This window comes from Chaetodon auriga, chromosome 21 (genome assembly GCF_051107435.1).
Source record: "Chaetodon auriga isolate fChaAug3 chromosome 21, fChaAug3.hap1, whole genome shotgun sequence".
NCBI classification, from domain to species: domain Eukaryota; kingdom Metazoa; phylum Chordata; class Actinopteri; order Chaetodontiformes; family Chaetodontidae; genus Chaetodon; species Chaetodon auriga.
Window position 1 is genome coordinate 16,013,059 of NC_135094.1, and position 22,882 is coordinate 16,035,940.

General features: G+C 42.8%; 3 protein-coding genes across 3 annotated transcripts; 2 read left to right on the forward strand and 1 right to left on the reverse strand.

Moving 5' to 3' along the window:
* The first annotated feature begins 496 nt into the window (after positions 1 to 496).
* Positions 497 to 11,938, forward strand: dcaf11 (ddb1 and cul4 associated factor 11). Its single transcript, XM_076761700.1, has 15 exons — positions 497 to 728; positions 1,091 to 1,313; positions 2,172 to 2,299; positions 3,896 to 4,014; positions 4,217 to 4,281; positions 4,510 to 4,610; positions 5,017 to 5,163; positions 6,575 to 6,629; positions 7,000 to 7,068; positions 7,238 to 7,295; positions 8,982 to 9,167; positions 9,391 to 9,544; positions 10,067 to 10,219; positions 10,354 to 10,460; positions 10,635 to 11,938. The coding sequence occupies exons 2-15, from the start codon at positions 1,105 to 1,107 to the stop codon at positions 10,710 to 10,712; spliced, it is 1,629 nt and encodes a 542-aa protein (XP_076617815.1). The 5' UTR covers positions 497 to 728; positions 1,091 to 1,104; the 3' UTR covers positions 10,713 to 11,938.
* A 1,456-nt stretch (positions 11,939 to 13,394) lies between these two features.
* fitm1 (fat storage inducing transmembrane protein 1) lies at positions 13,395 to 15,237 on the forward strand. Its single transcript, XM_076721583.1, has 2 exons — positions 13,395 to 13,799; positions 14,459 to 15,237. The coding sequence occupies exons 1-2, from the start codon at positions 13,513 to 13,515 to the stop codon at positions 15,129 to 15,131; spliced, it is 960 nt and encodes a 319-aa protein (XP_076577698.1). The 5' UTR covers positions 13,395 to 13,512; the 3' UTR covers positions 15,132 to 15,237.
* An 83-nt stretch (positions 15,238 to 15,320) lies between these two features.
* psme1 (proteasome activator subunit 1) lies at positions 15,321 to 21,758 on the reverse strand. Its single transcript, XM_076721584.1, has 11 exons — positions 21,518 to 21,758; positions 21,180 to 21,212; positions 21,006 to 21,068; positions 20,627 to 20,728; positions 18,855 to 18,912; positions 18,326 to 18,423; positions 17,567 to 17,635; positions 17,378 to 17,445; positions 16,423 to 16,477; positions 16,126 to 16,212; positions 15,321 to 15,561 (listed from the first exon to the last, which is right to left on the reverse strand). The coding sequence occupies exons 1-11, from the start codon at positions 21,554 to 21,556 to the stop codon at positions 15,481 to 15,483; spliced, it is 753 nt and encodes a 250-aa protein (XP_076577699.1). The 5' UTR covers positions 21,557 to 21,758; the 3' UTR covers positions 15,321 to 15,480.
* Positions 21,759 to 22,882: the final 1,124 nt, after the last annotated feature.

Below are 22,882 nucleotides of genomic sequence, written 5' to 3' on the forward strand. Positions count from 1 at the left end.
CTGAATCCTTTGACTCTTCTTAGAGTCTTATCTCACAGGGCCTCCCGGGCCACTGTGCTTGTGCCCCTGTTGTAAGCAGTAGCTCCACATGATGTCAAATGACACCATCAGCACATCTCTTGGTGCTATTAAGTAAAGAAATGAGCGGGGCAGAAGTTGTTCCAAAGATAATTTTAGAAAAAGACATCAAAGGTATTCGTCTGTGGGATGCTCAGTGACATATTTTAATTGCTTAACCTATAAATTTTGCTTGACAACTTAATATGTTACATCTGTAGACTGCGTCCTAGATTTGTATGATACGTCCACATACGTGACTCCGTCTATTTGTTTTTAATGATTGTTTTGTAAAATGCTCTTTGAAATTTTGGTTTTAGTTTAGTTGTTGACTGGCACCGTGAACATGTGGATATATATAGTGTGTAGTTGTTACTACGTAGAGCTGCGGGAGGGACAGCGGTGCTCGTCACGTGACGGCGAAAGGCCAGGGGCACGCGCAGGGTTTTTTCACACTTTTGTAAACAACATGGCGATTCACGGACTGGCCCTACTAGCCGACTGAACAAACACCGAGCTGTCAAACCTTCATCTTTTTCGTGTAGTAAATGCTCTACGTGGGATTTTGCGGAAGTTCGCGTTACACGTCGGGCACAACGTGAAGTTCGCAACGAAGCGACAAAGAGCTGGACTGACGGGAGCTGTCAAGACGACCGTTTGACTGTCAAGCGGTAATGTTAACGTTATGTAGCATTTCAAGCTAGTTAGCGCAACAAAATCACCCTCTGCATCTTAATCGTGATGAGCTAGCGTACAGTGCAGATATCCCGATCGGCTTCATTGCAGAATACGGGGTTTGTTCATTTGAAGAAGTGGAAGTAGAATGACCTGAGCAGATAACTTGATTTGATGTCAATTTAGCTGCTGTAGGTCTGTGCTTTGCAGCCAGTGTTAACTTGTCTAACTTCTGTTTTGCCTTTCCCCCACTGGTTATCAGTTAACATGCACTCTCACACACTGCCTTTGTGTTGACCTGGTGTACTCTATGTGAATCTAAAACCGTCATTTAATCACAAGTGATTGTCCCTGCCAGGCCCTCTTCAGTCTATGGGCTCTCAGTCCAGTTCTGGGATGTCTGGTGGAAGGGGCTCTTCCAGTGGCAACCCAGCTGAGCAGTCTGAGACAGCAGAACCAAACCAGAGCAGCGGCAGCAGCAGCCGAGGCCGCAGGACGGCTGACAGGCAGCAAGGAGACAGACAGCCGGCTTCAGAGGAGGACGTTGACTTAGCTGAAGTGCTGGCTTACCTACTGAGGAGGTGCATTAGGAGTTTAAAATACTGATTCTGATGTTATCACGATGGAAAATTACACTTTGTACTTCACCAGTTGGGTGTGTTGTTATTGTTTATGTGAATAATGCCACCGTGATTCAGTTACAACATAGCTGTAACTGATAGGAGAAAAACATCCAACTGTCATGAACGATAAGTTCATGTCAGTGCCAGTCCGTTTAGCGACAGCAGATCAGCATAAATGGATTACATCTAACAGAGATTGTTAAGGTAGATATTTCAAATATGAGGAAGACAGAAAGAAGTAATACTTGCTGCACGTACAATTGCCGCTATGAAGGTGACCGTTAAGCAGACACTCTTCAAATGGTACAAAGCAGAGGGAAAGCTTACTCTGTTTTTAGCTCTCTGCCAATGAACAAATAATTGAAACATTACATTCCAGTGCTGCTAAAGTGGATATTGGGAATTTCCCATCCCTATTCCAGGTTAATTTGTAATGCTTTTAAAGTGGCTGGGAAAATTTTTGAATATTCCTAACAGCCACAACTGAAAAACTGTGGCCTCTAGTAATAACAGAGCAGAGGACTCAGAGCTAGAGAGTATCATGATCTGGAAGGGCTGAAATGAATAAGTAGCAGTCTCATTTCTCACTTCAGCTAACATTCAGCTACCCTGGAGCGAGCCACTGGTCCCTCACATGTTACAGTGGAGCTGCTCAGTGAAAAAACTGTAGCACCTGATTAGCCATTAGTCCATTATTCCGTAAAATTCTTTTTAGGAAGACCCTTTGCTGCAGGTAATTATATTCATCTAATTATGTATAATTTGTATCACTTGGATTCATCGATTGTTGAACTGATGTGGTGTTTGTGTGTGCAGGGGCCAGGTCAGACTGGTCCATGGCAGTGGAGCCACAGGGCTGCAGCTGGTCCAGTCATACTCAGACTCTGATGAGGACAGTGATGGAGCCTGGGAGGGTCGGCTGGGTGACCGCTACAATCCACCAGGTAATCCACCAATCCTACTGACACTATTCACTGTCCTGGCATGGAGGTAGAAAACTGAATTGCATCTCACTTGATATTATAGCCGGGCAGGAGTGTCTTGAATGCCACAGGGTGTGCCTGTAATGCCCCTAATGGCCAGTTTGGCATGCCCTGTCTTGAACTGGCTGTTGTACCCGTAAAAGAAAGCTGCGTATTTTGTCTTTCAAAATTACATGCTTCGCAGCAAATAATCAAACTGAAGTTTCCCTGTGTCTCTGTCATCACACTGGACATCAACAGTAGTGCAAGATTTATCCCACTCCTTAAATACTAACAGCTAACCCACTAGCTAACAATTAACATAATGTGATAAGTACAAGCAGTAAAACACTTTAGAGTTTAAATATTCATACTTGTTTTTTGAAAGTTTACAAGCATGTTGTTGAAGAGCGTTTATTAACTATGAATTAAACTCATTATTGACACGCCCCATTTTTCCCCTGATAATAGATGATGAGTTAACAGTGTTATGAGTCAGTGTTTAATTTGGCGTGTATGTAATTCACCAACTGGCCCATATTTTAATGAGAAATCTTAATTTGTGAAACGGTTCGGTTCTCATTCCCACAGTTGTCTCCCACTATAACGGTGTAGCTAACCAGTGGAGAGTGGTAGGGAGTTGAGGCAACAAAATCTGTGAAGTTTGTACGGTTTATCTTAATGGATTATACTGATGCCGAATTGACAAGAAGACTGTCGACATGTGACGCCTTTTATCTCATGTTGCTAGAGTAATGTGATTCTGTGGGCATGTAAGGAATTGTTAATATGTCATATTTAGTGCAGGTTTAATCTAAATACTGTATGTATATTTTTAACAATTTGTCACCACCAGAGAAACCGGAGGTAACTGCCAAAGTAAGATAAGGTGGATATTTATCGACTGTGGTTATTTATTGGTCTGTTAATGGTTTACAGTCTAATAATATGTGTTTGGATTGATTACTGACGGTGGCTGATCAGGTTCATTATCAGCTAATTGTACTCTGTTTCTAATGGCAGTATACAGTGAATGGTTGCTCTCTGTGTGCGTGTTTTTAAACTACTTCCCTAAACACGATGTGCTTGATGGTGTTATTAATGATGACATCCTGATGAAACAGAATTCTTGTGTTTTTTTAACTTCCTTTTTATAAGTAACGTTAACAATTATCCACTCAGAAACAGCTGATATTTCTCTGTATATCTCCTCTTTTTGTCAGCCGCTGTGTGTCTGCAGTGTATCTAGTGATGAGGAGTCTCACCTTGAGAAGTTTCTCATCAGTGTGTTCAATGTTTAACATCTTAAAAATGTCAGTTTTGTGGCTGCTCTTACAATGTCACACTTTAATATAAGAAATTAGTAGCTGTATTGATTAACAGAGTTTTGGGGCAGTGTATTTCTGCCTGTTTGTATTCTGTGTCGTCCAGTCAGTTATGTAGAAATGTGTAATTACAGTTTCAATGTGTCAGTTGTAGAAAAGTCCAGCAATTCTGTTAAATGTATGTAACGAGTTCTGAAAGCTTAATGTCAGATGGTGATTAATACCAAGACTTTTTTGTGTTTTATCTATCCAGTGGACACCCAACCCGACACCCATGAGGTGGATCGGAGTGAGATCCGAACTCAGATCCTGCTGGCCACTGCCTCCTCTGCCCTGAAAGGTCGACAGAGTTTCACCCACATGCTAACAGAGGTCAGACCACAGAGATACACACTAAAATCCAGAAAAGTGGTATTGGAGATCAGACTATAATGTAATTTGCAAATTTGTTGAATAATCAAGATCATTTTCATCCCAGATGATTTGAGTCACCTGTGTATGTCAGCCAGTTTAAGTCCCAATTGTTGTTGACCAGTTTGATGTTTTCTTTTCTGATGAACTGTTTGGTTTTTAGAGAGAACAAGGCAGATGTAGAGGCTCCAGTTTTTCCCACGGAGAGTGTAGTCGTATCCGCACACAGTAAGTGTTGTCCAAGTTCTACACGTTTCCAATAGTTCTCAACAAATTAGCAGAAGGTGACACAGAGAAAGAGTAAGAATCTGTTCGTTCAGAAATATAGACATTTTGTTGTATTTCATTTGAGTGATTGTTGTATATTTTTGGTTAATATCTGCAGCGTGACATGTTGTTTACGAGAGGACTTGTGCTGTTGTCTGTCAAATAATATTGACCTTTGTTCCTTTGCAGTTTTCTGCCAAACTACGTGTCCCACAAGGATACATACCAGCAGAAAGCCTTCTGTGGAGTGTACAGCGAGGATGGCAACATGTTCCTGTCTGCCTGCCAAGGTAAATAACCAACATCCAACATTAGTACCCCAAGGAACCGAACCAGATCTGATAATCACTCTTAGCATTTGTTTAAAATTACTCAGACCACCAAGTCACCAGGGCCATTCCCGTAATATCATATACAGAATGTGAGTAGTCACAGATAAGTATTGTCAACTATCAGACATGAGCTATGTGTAAAGCAAACACTTGCTTTAATCTAGTAGCACCAAGTCATATTCATTAATATCCACTACTCTTTACTGATTAATTATGTGGCTCCTTTTTAATTAAGTTTCTGTTTTCTAAGCAAACAATGCAGGCGAGGGACAATAGGTCTCACCCAGACGCCACCACCACACCCCCCCATTCTTTGATTACAGGTACCCATGATTTGATGTTTTTTGTTTTGTTTTGTTTTCAGACCAGAACATCCGCTTGTACGACACGACTAGGGGGCGCTTTCACCTACGGCGAACAGTGAAGGCTCGTGATGTGGGCTGGAGTGTGCTGGATGTCTGCTTCACTCCTGACGCTCATCACGTGCTCTACTCCAGCTGGTCTGACTACAGTAAGGATTGGAGACCTGTTGTGTACAGTGCGATGCAATTAGTCAATGATGCTAATTAGTATTGTTTTTACAAGAGTCACGCTTGGACAGCTCGTGATCGCCCAAGAACCATCCACGTTACCTTTATATGAATTTTACGATGCTGCAGTGGAGAAATCTGACTCTTGTCTCTGTAACTTAACCATTGCATGTTGCAGTTAGTTGATCTACAGTGCCAAGAAAATGAGAGTGAACCTTTTGGAATTTACTTTATTTGGTTTTAAAATGTCATCTGATCTTCATTAAATTCACAGCTATAGACAGTAACAATAGGCTTAAACTAATAAAACAGAAATAATTGTCATTTTTCATGTATTTATTGAACACACCCAACAGACATTCACAGTGCAGATGGAAAAAGGAAGTGAATCGTTGGATTTAATATCTGGGCTAACCTCCTAAGGCAGCAGGGAATTTGGGACTATTCCTCCTTGCAAAACAGTTTCAGTTCCAGCAGGTTCTTTGAATGTCTGCTGTGAAGGGCTCGCTTGAGGTTCGTCCACAGCATTTCTGTTGGGTTGAGGTCTGGACTTTGACTGGGCCGCTCCTAAAGGTAGATTTCCTTTTCGTTGAGTCATTCTCAGGTAGAGTTACTCTGGTATTTTGGGTCATTGTCCTGCTGCATAGCCCAGCCTCCAGTGAGCTTCACCTGGCACCCTGACATTGTCTTGTTGGATGTTGAGATACAGTTGCGAATTCATCCTCCCCTCAATGATTGCGATTTGTCCAGGCCCGAGGCAGCAAAGCAGCCCCACATCATAATGCTCCCCTTCAGTTTTCATGACAATATGTTGTGCCTTTCTTGCACAACATGTGCAACAACATGAACACACAGCACTACATCTTGCTCATGCAAGATGTAGTGCTGTGTGTTCTTCCCGAACAACTCCACCCTGCTCTCAACCTTCCGCAAAACATTGTCCCAGTAGTGCTGTGGAGTGTCCAGATGTTCTTTGGCAGAGTTCAGGTGAGCAATGGCTCCCTCCGCTGTGTCCTGCCATGGACTCATGAACAGAGACGTTAGCCTGTTCCACTAACTCCTTTTGGTCTATGGCTGTGACTTGAGGCGCCTTTTTACCTCATATAGCATTCTTCATTTTCCCCTTACAGTCATCATGGCTGGGAGGCCACTCCTAGTTAGATTTGCGGCAGAAGAATTCCTAAATAAATGCAAGAAATTCCGAAGGTTTCACTCTCTTTTTCTTGGCACTGTAAATGTTGTAATATGTCTTTTTTGTACTGATTCAGAAAACATGCTCTATATAATAATTTGTCGTCTTCTTTTTGACAATATCTGTCTGCAAATTGGAGATTGAAATTGGAAAGACTAATACTAATATTTCTATGCTCTGGATGTGTGTCTTCCCCACAGTTCATTTGTGCAGTATAGATGGAGACAGTGAAAACCACACCGCCCTGGACCTCAAGTTAGTGTTTCCCTCATAGTAACTTATAGCATTACGGAGCAGGTAATCTATCATTCCGTACCAGCCAGCCCTCCTCTCCCTTCATTACCACCTGGATGAATGATATGTCAGAACTTGTCACCTCAACATTCATCCTCTCACTGTGTGTGTGTGTTCCTTCCTTAATTGGAGAGCTCATTATTTCAACAAAGCGCTGCCATTAAACTCACAGCACTCCGAACAATAGCATTGTTTAAGAGGTGATATGTGCCTTCATCAAGCTTTTTGCTGTGGAATGACATACAGTAGACAGTGTAGTTGTGATTCAGTAACGATGCCAGTGCTGTAGTGTCAACCTGCTTGTGTGTGTGTGTGCTTTTGTGCTTTGTAGTCCAGATGAGAGGAGGTTCTGTGTGTTCTCACTGGCTGCGTCCACAGATGGCAATGAGATCCTGGGAGGGTGAGTACTATTTGCTCTCATGTTTCAAGGCAGTGGCTGACAGAGTTGAGACGAGGACTGACATCTCTCTCAGAAATGTAGATTCAAGCACCTTTTCCTGACAGCCGAAGACGATAAGAAACCTTGAATGACACTGTGTTCGGTCTCTCTCTGTCCTTTCTCCTTTCAGAGCAAACGATGGCTGCCTTTATGTTTTTGATCTTGAGCAGAATAAACGAACGTTGAAGGTTAGTTAGTGAGTGTGTGTGTGTGTGTGTGTGTGTGTGTGTGTGTGTGTGTGTGTGTGTGTGCATTTCCTGTTTGCCTTTTGCTTGTGGGCCTGATTGTACCTGAGTTGTGTCCACCTCTTGAGCCTCATCCTGCGATCAAGGTGAGCCAGACATTAGCGGACCTGAAAGTGTGCCGGCTCACACAAGGTTTTACACCACCCTGTTGTCTGTAATGTAGCAGCAGAGTCCTGCTCCACCCTGCAGTGGGACAGGGGGGGTTAAACCCTCCTCCCTCCTCCTCCCACGACCACCCTCTGCGTAGAAGTCAGTAGCTGGCCTCCACCATCTGCTTCATCACTGTCTTACGCTCTTTTTCATTCTGTCCGTCCCATTACCTCTGTATCTGTGTGTCTGTGCTTCATCTCTGACCTTGGTCCTGTTCCCCATTCTATATCAAGGAGAATTCTGGTGGCAGTTTAAATTTGTCTTATACTTAACAAAGCCCACAAAAAGACCAAAACGACAATAAACTGATACTACTAACTTGTAATGCCTGTGGCCAAAGCCTGATTTATCTTTTATTCCTCCAAAAACTACTAAAAACCCAACACTGAGTCACTCGGGTGGTCATGTTTCCTTATTTCAGTAGACATTGGAACTCTAATTTATTTTGAGTTGATCCCGTGTACGCTGTTCTGCTGCTGTAAATCCTCCTAGAGCACCAAATTGGTGGGTGAAAAAAGTCCCCAACAAATGCTCTATTTGCTTTTATTTGAGCCTTTTTAAAAATTTAAAAGGTAATATTTTTGACCTGTTTGGTTTATTTATGTTTTATTTATGTTTTCAGTCAGGACAAATGGTCTTGGGGCTAAAAGCCATAGGGGGAAGTCTTAGTATAAAGTGTGGGACTAACTCATTGTTGGATTTGGTCTTTTCATAGGATTTGTTGCCAATAACAGATGAAGACTAATAGAGTCTACAGCCTTGCTAGCGGCTCTGTGTGGCTGTGCTGAGGCCCCACCAGTGCTTTGAGCCAAATGCTAATATGCATGCAAACATGCTCACAATGACAATGTTAATATGCAGGTTTCAAGCAAGTATAATCACTTCACTATATTCACCATCTTAGTTTAAACATGTTCTAACAGTAGCGGTAATATGTGCAGCTGAGACTGATGGACTGTCATTAGTATTGCAGATCATAAATCAAAGCATTGGACAAAAGAAAAAATTGACTGCTGGATAAAAATTTAAGAGAACATTGTGATTACAATTTATCCTGAGGGGGCTTGAGTGTCTGCACCTGAGATTTCATTCTGGAAGAAAGTGGTGGACTGCTACGCTGCTAGCATGGCTAATAAAAATAGAGTAATACAATCCTTATGCTTTCAGAATATTGAATAAATGACTACATTTCTGCAAAGTACTGTAAAGTTACGATGACTTGTGTAAGCAAGTGTTTTCTTTATATATTTAAACTGCAGAAAATGTAGAAGGAAGAAGGAAATATGCTGGATCAGTTCTGGAAACATTGGGCTATCTTATTTATTGCTTTTTTTTCTGTCACGACTTTAAAGTACACACAGACATGCACAAGCACACACAGACAGACTCTTTCACACAAGCATGTATACTACACGCTGTCACAAAGGAAATCACACACAGAAACACTGACTCTCTTTCTTTTGCGTCTCTGCTCGTCAGATTGATGCCCATGAAGACGACGTGAATGCGGTGGCGTTCGCCGACAGCTCGTCCCAGCTGCTCTTCTCTGGCAGTGACGACGCTCTGTGCAAGGTGTGGGACAGACGGACGCTGCGGGAAGACAGACCGCAGCCTGTCGGACAGCTGGCCGGCCATCGAGACGGCGTCACCTTCATCCACAGCAAGGTGGGGGTGGGAGAGGAATGCTGCTGGTATTTTATCATATCTGTCAATGGAAAGTTCCCCAAATCCTCACGGGTAGTTGGATTTGACTGATGATTGGATGGAAGTTGATTAATTAGCTGCCATTAACAGCCCAGTATACAGTATCCTTAGTATAATGGTCTAACCCTGAGGTTTGTTTTGTCATCCTTTCAAAATCTGGTCACCTGTGTCACGGCGATGCCAGGGCGACGCACGCTATCTGATCAGCAACTCTAAGGACCAGTCCATCAAGCTCTGGGACGTCAGGAAGTTCTCTCCAAAAGAGGGCCTGGCAGCTTCTCGGCTGGCTGTTACCCAACAAAACTGGGATTACCGCTGGCAGCAGGTTCCCCAGAGAGGTGAGGAGGAGGGGGAGGAAACTGGGAGGAAGAGGAAAGAGGGAGCTACTGGTAGTGAATGAGTCAGGAGGGAGGAGAGGAGTTAGAGGACAAGAGGGAGGAGAGGTCAAGTGGAGGAAGAAAAGAGGAGGGGATGAAGATGAAATGATGTTATAAAAAGAGAGGGGGGCCAATGACAGAGAGGTGAAACATGGGTGTGTGTGTGTGTGTGAGGTGAGGGTGAGGGGATATGGCAGTATTAAAACCATGCATAAAGAAATGAGTGATTACCATTGCAAGTCAAAAAGAAGGGAAGGAGTAAAGGAGAGGTGAAGGATAGGAGCTCAGGTAATGAGATGGAGCAGAGAGCGGGGGGGGGGAAGCCTAAAAATAGAAAATAAAAAATACAGTCTAGCCACTTTTTTACACAGATTAATTCGCCATCTTTTAATAAACTGCTCAGATAAATTCTGACTTTCTTAGAGCCGTCAATTTCTGAAAATATTGTGTCAATTTACCCCCCCGCCCTGTTGTCCCTTTCAGCGCTGAAGAGGCACAAGCTGACAGGCGACACCTCTGTGATGACCTACCGTGGTCACGGCGTGCTGCACACCCTCATCCGCTGCCGTTTCTCCCCAGAGTTCAGCACTGGACAGAGGTTCATCTACTCTGGCTGCTCCACTGGCAAAATCATCAGTGAGTGTCACCGTGTGCCTGCGCGTGTCTGCAGCCTGTGGTCATGTGATGAACTCTTTGTGACATCATTTCTACAAGAAAAATCATGTGATATGCTTGGAGCTAAAGATTGAATTCTATGTGCGTCTGTCCAGTTTATGACGTGCTGACGGGCACCGTAGTCTCCAGACTGTCGGGCCACGACGCTTGCGTGAGGGACGTCAGCTGGCACCCGTACGAGGACAACATCATCAGCAGCTCCGTGAGTGCTGTTAATGCAAACTGTTCAACTGGAGTCTCGCTTGAGATCATAAATATTGCATTAAATCAAAAGCAAGCACTTTTCAAAAATTGTAAAAGGTTTTGTGTTGAGGAGAAGTAAACCGGGACATTTCGACTCCGATCCCTCTCCTCATCCTCCTTTTTGTGTCCACAGTGGGACGGAGCGGTGCGAATGTGGGAGCACAGACAGACCCATCCCCTAGAGGAGGAGAGAGAGCGGGAGAGAGACTGACGACAGGGGAAAGACTTTGAGAGCGCAAGAGAAGAAGACAGACAAAAGGAAAAAGATGGCAGAGGAAGTGACATCACCACAAAAGGGGCCAGGCTGGCCCAATCGGAGGAAGACAATAAGCTCGGAAGGACTGGCAGGGACTTAGATACCTTTTAAATTTGATGCTGGATAGTAATGATTACAGCTACAGCATGGTTTTGAAGTGTTCATTTGGAAGGCACTATAGCCTCACGCTGTTCAGTGCAGATTAGGGCGCAGCGGGACGGCCTGCTTCTGTTTTCCTTTCGTTTTTGTCTCACACTTTTGCTCAAAGTCAAGACCTTCTGAATTTGGCCTGAAGCACTTAAACGTAATCGGCTGTTGAAATTTAATGTGAAGTTAGTTCCATAAAAATCAATGTTTGATATTGCAGGGAGAAGCTGAGGATGATAATTCTGTATAAATGTATAGTATTTTAATGGTGTGTGTGTGTGATCAGGGAGTGTATTTGGATAGCTGTCAGTTCGACTAGGACTAAGTTTTGACTTTGCTGTTATGAAGAACAGCGGCTTCCGCTTCGAGGGTCTGTCACGTTCAAAGTCCACGTTTAAACACCCAGTATATTCTAATAACGCAGCACATGATTTGCCAATTACCCAGAATCACAACCCCTAAACCTGGCTATCACGCGACTTTTCCTGAGCTCACCATTGCTTTACCCCTCGGTCAGCTGGTCAGGGGCAACTTCCTGTGGTCACCTTCCTATGTGGGAAATTTCCAGCATACCAAGTTGACCCAGACGCACTGTTTGTTTAACTGTCACACTCAAAACGATTTTCTGATTGCTCCTCTTTAGGCCACCTCAAGTCTAAATCCATTGTATTCAGACACAGCGACGGTCTGAGGTCTCATTATTGATCCTGGGCCAGCACTCGAATCTGTAAACACAAGCCCTGAATCGATTAAAAAAAAAAAAGAAAAAGAAAAAAAAAGAAGAGTAGTTTGTTGGCCAATATAATCCTGTGATCTGTTTAAAAGATTTGAATGTGAGTGATAATTCGTTGAGGTTACAGCTCGGTGAAAGTACCGGAGACGTGTGTGTGTGTGTGTGTGTGTGTGTGTGTGTGTGTGTGTGTGTGTGTCTCAAACCTTAAACACTGATCTGTATATGCAATTTTCAGGTGTTTATATCAAAGCCCATATTTCACTCTCAGACTGTTGTTTTACAGGAACAATAAAACCTCTCTTTAAATGTATCGCCACGAGCTGAAGCTTTTTACTGAGTGTTTGCCGCTGTTCGTGTCGAGTCCTGGAATCGTTCGTCAGTCGATTTTAAATGAGCTCTGTCGGGCTTTAAGTGGAGCGTGGAGACAATGCAATACTTTCATTGCCTGATAACAGTGAGCTAAGTGGAGAGAAATGTCCGTCTTCACTTAATCACTGAACAAACGTCAACAAGATACTCAGTGGAAGAGAGTTTTTAAGTCATTGTTTTCATTTAGTTTCTTTGTCCTGAAAATTGAATTTGGCCCAGCACAACGTGTGCATTTAGCAGCAGCACATAACTGACAATTAGCTGCTATAGGAACCATAGCAAAGTGGCTTGAAGGTCATTAGGAAGCAGTCTAAAATTAGGCAGAGATTCTTTGGCATGGCTGGTTTCATTTACACTTAGTGTTCCTGCTTCATACAAATTAGATTCTTACAAAAAGCCACCAACACAGTGGTGGAAATAACCAGCTCAGCTACAATTTCAATGAGAGGAATTCACAGTTCAGGCAAACTTAGCTGGACCCAAGAAGCAAAGTCGTGAAAAATGCTTGTCCTGTTATTGTGTTTAGCAGCTTTTAAGTAAAAAGAGAGTTTGCATTTGAATAACTGAGAAGTGAGAGCAGATGATGTTAAAGCGTCTCTGCTTCCATGTTATTATGTAAGAGCTGTGTCACTTACACAAAACAAATATACCAGCCTTTCACATATGGACTCCAGCAGTATTTCTGTTAGTGTGGATTTGGAGTCTATATTAGTAGCGGGACTGGATGTCCTCGCTTGTGAAAACACTTTTAGTGTGTTTTATTGAGCATAAATCCCGTGGAAAGACTAAATTTACTCAATTTGGCTCTGGGAGTTGAAGAGGTTTAAGAGGCTCTGGCCTGAGGAATGGGCCTGGAAATAAAAAAGACTGAAAGTGCTGAGAGAAACGCAGCTGTTCAGGGCGCCAAATGCAGGCTGGCAACAGTTTATAACTTAAATTAGTTTTGGCTCCAACAGCTGATTCTAAGAATGGAGAGACTAAAGGAGAACCAAAGAAGGAGCCAAGAGATGTTTCATGTCAGATTGATTCTTTTTGCAGGAATCAACATTTTTGATGCTAAACGCCAATATAATTAAACATCGCAGTGTTAAGTCTGATTGCAAAGTCGTTGTTTTAAGCCATCTTGCACAATGTAAGGCTTATTTTCAAGTTGGATCATAAGCTGACAGCTAATGGGATCAAATTCACAATGTGTTGGAACATTGTCTTGAGTGTAATGGGGTCAGTTGCAGCTGCAGCCATGTCCACACTCCGAGCCTGTGCTGTGGAGGGGGAGGGCTTTTGAGGGGAAAGGGGACAGAGGGGTTGTATTTTTATAAACCATGTGCTCTCCGGCACGGCTGACAGTGATAAAGTAGAAAGGCTCCCAGAGCAGAACTGGTGTGCCTTTCAAAGACAAAAGAAAGTGAGGCGGACTCCACCACAGGGAGTGAAAAGAGGAGGAAAGCAGCTTTAAATTTGAAACTGCCAAAGGTATCATCAAGAGGCTAAACAGAGAAGATAAACATGGATCTGAAGACTGAAAACTCCTCAAAAGGCTTCACGCCAGAGATCAGCTTGGAGAAGTTACACAAGATGGCTGCAGAGCTGATACTGCCGGGGAAGTTCATCCTCAGACTCCTGAACGCAGCTCTGGTGCTGGTAACAAACTTACTGGCCAGAGTTTTAGGAAGCAGCCTGGTCAGAGGACACTTCCACCTGCTGCTGTCTGGCTTGGTTCTGTTCGGTCCTGCTCTGAGTTTCTGGGTGTCCAAGTACAGCATCTTCGCCAACAGCAACCACTACCTGTACAGGTGAGAGCTCTGGAAAATCAAAAGTTCATCATCAAACCTTGGATTTTAAAGTATCTGCTCTTGCTGGAAACGAATAGTGACTGCATGATTTTCAGTTGGACCTGCTCCTTTAAAGTCTGTCCTGAATGTCATTATGAGCCAAGAGTTCATTAAAGACACTTAGAAGTTCTAATTGCACTTTAACACCAAATATTCTGCAGTTAAGCAGGTTTCAGGCACGTATATCATTACTGTATTAAATGTAAACAATGAATAGAAACCATGCTTCACATTGTAAGATCAGATGTGAGTGAAGGATCATTTGAATGTTTATGTTCTGCCAAACTTTATTATGATTTGTCTCATAAATGGACAGTTAAATCCATGAGCAATAACATGCACCCTGCCTCAATTCAGTGCACTCAGAGGTTTTGCAGCCACAGCCTTATTTGGTCACATAATGACCAGTAGCTTATGATGGCTAGTGCTAGCTAACGTTAGCACTATGACCTGATGCACTGCAACATTAAACACTGGACACGTGCTCAGTGCACACATTTGTTGTGAGGTTATTTAATTTGATCTTATACAAATCATGAAGTCATTCGCTGAGACATCCTTCATTCTTTTGCAGTACAATAAATTTGAGTGGATTTAAAAAACTGATTTCTACTTCACAGGAAATTCCTGAAGTCCACTTGGGGTTGGACCTGTACCTTCACAGGTTCCTTCATCCTTCTTCTCTCCATCTCAGCCCGTCCCTCCCTCTCTCTCTCCCTACGCCACCTCTCTCGGATAGGGGTCGTGGGGTTGCTGTGGTGGGGCTGTCAGCGTCTCCTGACCCTGCTGGAGGACGCGGCAGGAACCTGTTATGAACCTATGACCCCCGCCCAGGATATCCAAGGCACTGCCTCCACAGCGCAGCCCCTGCTGCTCTTACATGAAGACCAGACCAAAGCGTCCTGTCTCAAAGCCAACATGGTGTGGAGAGGTTATGAAGTATCCCAGGACGTCCTCATCCTCTGTTTGTGCTGTCTGCTGCTGGTGGAGGAAATGTCCGTCTTTGCCCGTCACCTGGCTCTAACAAAGCCTCAGCAGAGGTCGCCTGGTGGCCCTTTAAGGTTCGTCTTCCTCCTGTGTGTACTTCTACTCGCTGTTTGGATGTTCCTGCTGCTGAGTTTGCTCGCACACTTCCCCAAGTTCCCCTCCCAGCAGCTGGGGGGAGCTCTGGGCTACCTGGGATGGAGAGGACTCTACCAGGGATGGTACAGACTCAAAGCGAGCTGGAGCTGTACCTGTTTGCCAGGAGAGGGACTTTTTACCACCACGAACAACAATAAACAGCCTCAGTAGTCTGAAACCCTCAGCCAACGATTCGGGGATGTGATTGTAACCTTAAAAGCTCAGGAGCAGGTCACAGCTTGTCATTAGGGTTGGGTACAGTACACACCTGTCACAACACCACCATAACTCAACATATCATCGATGCAAGTTACACCTGATTTTAATTTCCCTTTGAACAAAAGAAGCACAGACAGAATTATCAGAGTCATGTTGCTTTATTTTGTAATCTGAACCAAAATGAATGCACAAAAAGAAAAGGAAGGCATTTCTGTCAGAACTGGTGGATTGTTACTTGATAACTGTCACACTACACTAGTTGTATCTTGTTAGAAAGCCTGTGAGTGCGCTTCAGTGAGTCTCAGTAGATGAGAGCTTTCCCGTCTCCTCTGGGCTTCTTAATCTTGTCATAGTTCTTGTTAATGATGTCAAACAGCACAGCCTGAAGAGAGAAATCCAGACAGAGACATCAGCGGAAATGTAGCGCGAGAAAGACGGAACAAAGACAGACAGCATGTGAAAGAGACAGAAAGGTTAGAGGCGCTAATAAAAGAGACAGACGCCCTAATCCAGAGCTGCATCCGTGTCAAACAGCTCCTTTCATCATCACCTGCACCGCCTTGTTCATTAACAGCATCAAACAGAGGAGGACAATAGCCAGAGGAAGGAGACAAACAGTGATTAATGGATGAGAGATGGAGCGCCAATCAATTTAACACAAGCACAGCAATTACTTTAATTACCCTCCTATTAAGAAGGAATGATTCCATTTAGCCACTGTCCCCGCTGCTGGGACACGGCTTGAATGTTTTATAGATGTGGGGGTAATTTTATTCAAAATAAAATGCATGATTACAACATGGTATACGAATATGACACAATAATCAGATGACATGTATTCACACATTTTTGTACAATTTGATTTTGATCCATTGTCAGATTTTTCTACACAAATAAATATATGAAATCCGACTAAACAATAAACAACAGGGTGTAGGTGTCTTACGTATGTGTTGCGGATGTCCAGGACCACAAGGCGGAGCTCACAGTACTGATACTGGTCCAGCTCGTGAACCAGCTGTCGGTAGTCTCCCTGCAGTGGACAGCACACAACATTCAGTTCAGAGGTGGTACATGCAGTATGTGCCTGATTTGTGCAGAGCAGAACTTTGACATAACATTTTACACACACATAGAGCATACAGTCAGCTGGTGGTACACAGTGAACATCCACATCTTTCATCTTCATCCGTTAAAGCACAATGAACCCCGCTGAACGAGATACACAACATGAGATACTAACCACATGGGGCTGTTTGGAGGCTTTGGCCACAGCATCACCTCTCTCGCTGTAATATCTAACAAAACAAAGAAGAAGTCACTTGTCAACGGAATATATTATTAGTTGACCGTCTTTAACTAAGACTAACTTCTGAACAGCAGTCACAGCAGCTACAGGTGACAGATAAGAGACAGTGCTAAATGCTAAGCTATTGTAGCATAACGAAGTCCGTAACTCAGCAATATGTCATACACAGAATTTTTTTTTGCTAATATTAGCCAATATTGTACTAATACTAGCTAAATTCGCTAACATTAGCCACTGTAAGTTACTGGTCATACTAGACCAAGTGAGGCTGTAACAGCAAAAATGAGTGTCTTGAATTCAGCAACACTCTCATCTCACACTGGTGACATCATTTGGAGCCAAAGTCTGTGCAGTAGTGACTGGGAGCTGTAGCCGCGTTATTGAGGTCCCACCCATACACCCACCCAACTAAACTGTCACAACACCCAACAATCATGATGTCACACCCCCTTTTATAGCATCAAATAACTAATCAAAACCAAACCTGTCAGAAAACATGACAGAAACCATCTTTGGGGAAATGTATTTGACGCATACTTGGATTTTTTCCAGTTTGGCCCAAGTCCCATCTGCTAAAATGTAGGGGGTGGGATTTATGACCTGTACTGCAAGCAGCCACCAGGGGGCGATGAAGGTGTTTTGGCTTCACTTTTTAGGAACTGTTTTGTCTTTCATTTGTATGTAGAGTCACTGGGACTGAACAACACATATATGATAATATGATAACTGTATATGCTATTTGATCATCTGACTGAAAATCAGCCTATGTGGGAGGAGGGGGGGAGAGCGCCACGAACAGCTACATCAGCTTTGATGACAGAGATGATGCATCTTGTTAGAGTGACTGTGACAAGTGCCACAAACCAGCTGCAGTGGTGTGGGCTCTTACTTTGAAATCTGGGTTTGAAATGCCTCGATCTTGGTGCGTGTGTTGGTCAGCAGCTCAAACACTTTCTCCTGTTTGCACAAGAACAAAGATATTAATCCTGACTTCCACACAAGAATGGACACTACATGAGGCAAATGTCCAAACACTTTCTCAACACGCTGCCTCACCAAACCATCAGCAGTTACCGACCTGTACAGCCACTCCAAAGTTGTTGCCATCTTCAATTTTAGGGATTTGGAGTTGCACCCACATTGACACCTGCCAGGAAAATCTGAATTTATTCATCTCTCAAGTTTGTCATAGTGTTCAGTTACTGCTGTTACTAAGTTCGAACAGAGTCCCATTTTAAACAAGTCTGAACACACTCAAAAAGGGAGGATATCATTTGTTAGAGCTATTTATGTAACCACTGCTGAAACATGGCATGTGAGCTCCTGTCTTCATTACTTAAAGGCATATTTCTTATTTGTGTTGTGCACTAGATAAGAAAAGGTAATAACTAGGGGTGGGAAATATACCAGTTTCATCACCTTCACCAGTCTCACTCTCCGCCATGACATGAATTTTGCAATATCATTACCACAATATAAGTTTTAGCATATCAAAAATAATGTGCTTTACTGCAGCTGTGTTAGAATGCAGGTAGAAGCTATGTGTGTACTCAGAGAAGTGGAGTTACACCCACCAACTACTTTTTTCATCACACAAAGCTGTGAAGGTGACATTCTGAGCAACCATGCCAATTTTTCTGTTAGTGGCTGCAAGAACCAACACAAAAGCTTTGTCTACTCCCACCATCCGAGGAAGTGGAAACACAGTGGAGTAATGTGATGGAAATGTCCCCACAACAACAACAATAACAACAACTGGGAAACTCTTAGGCTAACTGTGATACTGTTATGAAATGAAAAGTGAAGCTAAGAGACTAATTAAGAGTGACTGACTGACCGTGTTGAGCTTCTCCTTCAGGGTCTGGATCTGAGGCTTGACCTCCTGCAGGAGGCTCTCCACTCTCTCGTTGCTGAAGATAGGACCACAGGGAGGCCCTGGTGGACAAAACACATCAGAATATTCTGCTTCGGCTGGGCTTCTCCAGAGCTGCTTTCCATTTCAATTTACAACATACACATTAACATGCTTTTGTTTTCTCAACAGTTTTAGTTGGACTCCTCATTTTAATATCACTGGTGAGGGAATAGGTGGAAAAGCAATGTCTGGCAGGGGCTGCTTTGTCCTTAAAATGCTTTTAATAAATATTCCATGTTTTTAGAATGACTATAGCTTCCAAATTTTGAAGTGCACTATAATCATAGTTCACCAGTCTCCATTCAATCTTTCTTTGGCATATCCTTGTTTAATAAAGGGGCTATGTTGTACAGTATTTGACTGCCACTGCATGGGATCATCATAGTTCTTACACATTCAATCACCATGTTGCTTCATCACATGTCGCCATCCTCTCTGTCTTGTCATTTACCTGAATCTTCCTCCTCTTTATCGCTGTCCTTGTCTTTCTTCCCCTCCTTCGCCTCCTTCTGCAACATAGGAACAGAAGGCAGCAGGTCAAAGAGTTTTCTCTGCCTATTAATCTCTTAGACAGCTCACCCACGTGATTCTCTTTTTTTTTTCATGGACGGCTAAACGAAGATGTCAAATGCTGGAATTTTTTTTGCTTTATAGAAGAAATGTAACCTACTTCCAGCTGTCCCTGCGCCTCGCACACAGCTTCTGAATGCAACTCCAACAGCCTCAAGATTGTTCCCAAGAGTTTCTGTGTGAGCCCAAATATTCTGCAACCCATTTTTTCCTCACATAAAACTCGTGACTCTGGCAGCGTTGCACTCTTTCCTCATCTAAATAAATGTGAGCAATATGGCAGCAACTGCTAAAATAGAGGGGACATCTGTATAAATAAGAGATGGAATAAAGCGTGAAAAAAGAATCTTATCCTTGAGTGACTTCTCTGCTTTTCTTTTAAAGGCAGTGATGATTTTGTGCTGCATAAAACCTGCAGGATGATTCCATCCCTTAAAGTTCCTCTCCTGGCTTTGATTAAAACCCTAAAGACTCAACTCTGTTCGACAAAATTACATATTTAGAAAGAAATTCATACAACACTACACCTATTCCTTCCTTTAGGAAGTATAATTATGGACATATATTGAATGTACTGCTCTCTGCAACATTAGAAATGTAAATGTAATAGATTACAGAGGCCTTTGGCTTGATAACATCATCATATAGGAAACACCACCCGACAAGTTGATGAGACTGGCTCGTTATGTATGTGGCGTATGAAGCGCTGGATGTCTGAGACCATGCTTTTGAGATTGTCATTGGTTCAGTGCAGTTCTAAGGTGTACATGCTCAGCCATCACTGAATGCTGATTTTACCCCTAATATGTCGAAATGTCTCCTGATATGGCATTTAAAAAAACATTCCATAGATATGTTAACAAGGTTGAAGGATCACCCCAAATAAAAGGCCCGCTCGCTGCCAATTTGTAAAACAGTCATTGAAAATTACACAGCCTCTCATCCAGCCTCTCCTCTTCAGCTCTGACTAAATATTAAACCTCTGTGGGGCTGTTATCAAGGTCACTGATACCACTTGGGTTGTTAGTCCTTCTGGCTGTGTAACAGCAGTCGTTAGAGTCACCTGAGACCAAGTGTGAATAGCTGTTGAATCTCGTGGGAGGGGATGAAAGGACATCGTTGTAGGTGGGGGATAAGTTGTGTCGTACACCTCCTCCTCTGTTGAGGGATGGCTTCCCTATTTTTATGTCTTTCAACCCATCTGTCCTCCCTATCCAAACTATGCAGTCCTTTCCTCCCGTCCCAGGAAATTTAACAACTATTCACAGTTGGCCTCATGTGACAACTTCAAGGACTGATGTTTATGCCTGACCCCCGGTGACTCAAACGACTGCCATTACACAGGCGGGAGCACTGACTACTCAAGTGGCATCAACGACCACACCAAGGTTAAATACCTGGGACTCCCAAAGAGTCACTTAGAACTCAAGGAGCCTCTTGGATGAGAGGTGAAACAGTTCCACGAGTCTATAACTGAGTCCAGTTGCCCTTGATTCAACCCTCCTTGGATAACCACGACCTGAACGACTGAGAACTATCACACACGCAGTGATTGGTAGCCATGGTAGGAGTCTTTTGTATTTGCTCTCTTCATAAGAGCTGATTCAAAGTTTCAGACAATATAACCTCAAACCTACAGAGCGTGAGACATACCTCCTCTTTCCTCTTGCGTTTGGCCTCCTCCTTAGCCGGGTCTGGTATCGGGATGTCCAGTGGAGCCTTCAAGGACGCCAGGTCATCGCAGTTGAAAGACGTCTGACAGAAAACACAGGTTACTCTTGACGGCTTTTTCAGACACTGACACACACTTTCACACATCAGATGTGTGATTTAATCAAGTTTTGGGAACAGTGTGTAGAGCCAGAATATATTAAACTCTAACTCAGGAATTAATTTCACTGAGACATTATGACTGCAGAGGTGGATTACTGAATAAAGAACCCCTGCATACTACTGGATCCCCAACATCTGCTTCACCCACATGGCCCCCAGACACACCTGGCAGAGACCTGCACCCCAGCATTTCTAATACCTTCAACAGCATCTGCAGCTCTTCAATCTTCTGAGGGAAGAATTTGGAAACCAGTTGTTCTGCCTGCAATGAAGAAAACGATAATAACACTTTAACACTGTTAATGTCAATGTGAAAGACTTTAATGGATGGGACAGGTGGGAAAGATTTAACACCTAACATGACTTAAATTACCTCCACGGTGAGCTTTTGGCAGAAGTCATCCACCTGCAAAGAAGAGATAATATGATTTGTCCGTATTATACGATGTTATCGATGTTTTGTGTGTAGCTGTATGGAGGACACTCAGTTAAAACAGCTCAACCTAACAGGCCGTTTTGGGGCTAACTGCCTCATAACTACCTGCGCACCTCGTATGACCCCTGCTGTCCGTCTATCTGTCAAAGCAAACCTTACATGAACACCTGCTGCCCACCTGTAAGCGTCAACGACACGCCAGACGAGTGTTTGTACAATGGCTTTAAAATGTTGGTGTCGTTAGCACTGTCATGCTAGCAGACGCTCGCGCTCACCTGTTTCTTCGACTCGACGCGAATATCCAGAGAGGCCATGTCGTCTCAGCGGATGAAAAATGGTTTACTGAAGTTTATAAAAGCGTCAACACTTCAGCAAAGCGGTGAAAACTAATAATATACTCCTCAATTGTGTAATTCAATGCCGCGCACAACACAGACAGATGCAGTTACTCAGCATAAAAAGTGAAAACGAAAGTACAGCTTGTGTTGAGACGGTTCCGTACTTTCCCGATTTAATAACTGATCCTGTTGCATTCTGGGACTTGTGGTTTTTTTTTGGGAAGCTTTGAGATTTGATTTCCCATATCAAGACGCGGAGTATCACAGAGTATCATAGAGCTGGCTCTAACCAGCTACCCCGAAAGCACAAAAATACACAAAGAAATTGTATGAAATGGCATGTTATCTATGTTGTTATTTATTTCATGCTGAAAACTTGCGTTATTCTTCAGGTTACAGTGGTTAAAAGGGTACTGTTTCCTCCACGTGTGTAAAAGGAGACTCAAAGCAATAATAATAATAATTCTACATAGTAATTATATATTACAGCTATAGTAATTAATGTACAGTACATTATTTACTATTATTAATACTTATTATGTACTCACTAAACTATCTTAAGACATTCTTAGGTCTCACATCCCAATAAATACATACATACATACATACATACATACATACTTAAACTGTCTCATAGGTACACTCTTATATAAATAAAGTAATCCGTTCATGGAAGACAGTTGGGGGCACTGTGTTATAAAATTGTTTGTCCTACAACTAACTTTATTCTTAGTACTCAGATAAAACAATTCTCTGGATTTAATGAAGAATTCAAAGTACTGCTATTCTGTTCTTTAATTACATTGATGTGAGACTGCAGCAAATGGCTTTCAAACAAACAAACAAACAAACAAACAAACAAACAAACAAACAAACAAACAAACAAACAAACAAACAACTTTGAAATTTGTGAAATGAGTAAATAATAGTAAGTCAAAAAACACAGAAAAAAATCACATCAACTGTAATAACATATGTGACAAACAACTTATCATATGAAGCTAGCCATTTTCACACAGAATCACAAATACCAAACCGTTCACGTTACATTTTGTTAATGAAAAGTCATGAAAGACATCACAATGATTCCAACCGTCAGACTTCTACCGTAGGTTCTAACTGCGTCCACCAGATGGCGCTGCTGTATTAAATGGAGTAAATCAAACCGCTGTGACAAACTACAGAAAAGCGACAAACAGCACCAGAGTGAACCTGTGCAGGTGTATGACGTTAATGTTGTTTTAAAATCGTATGTTTATATCAAAGGTGTATCAACCATTTGGCCTCAATAAGCCAAAGATT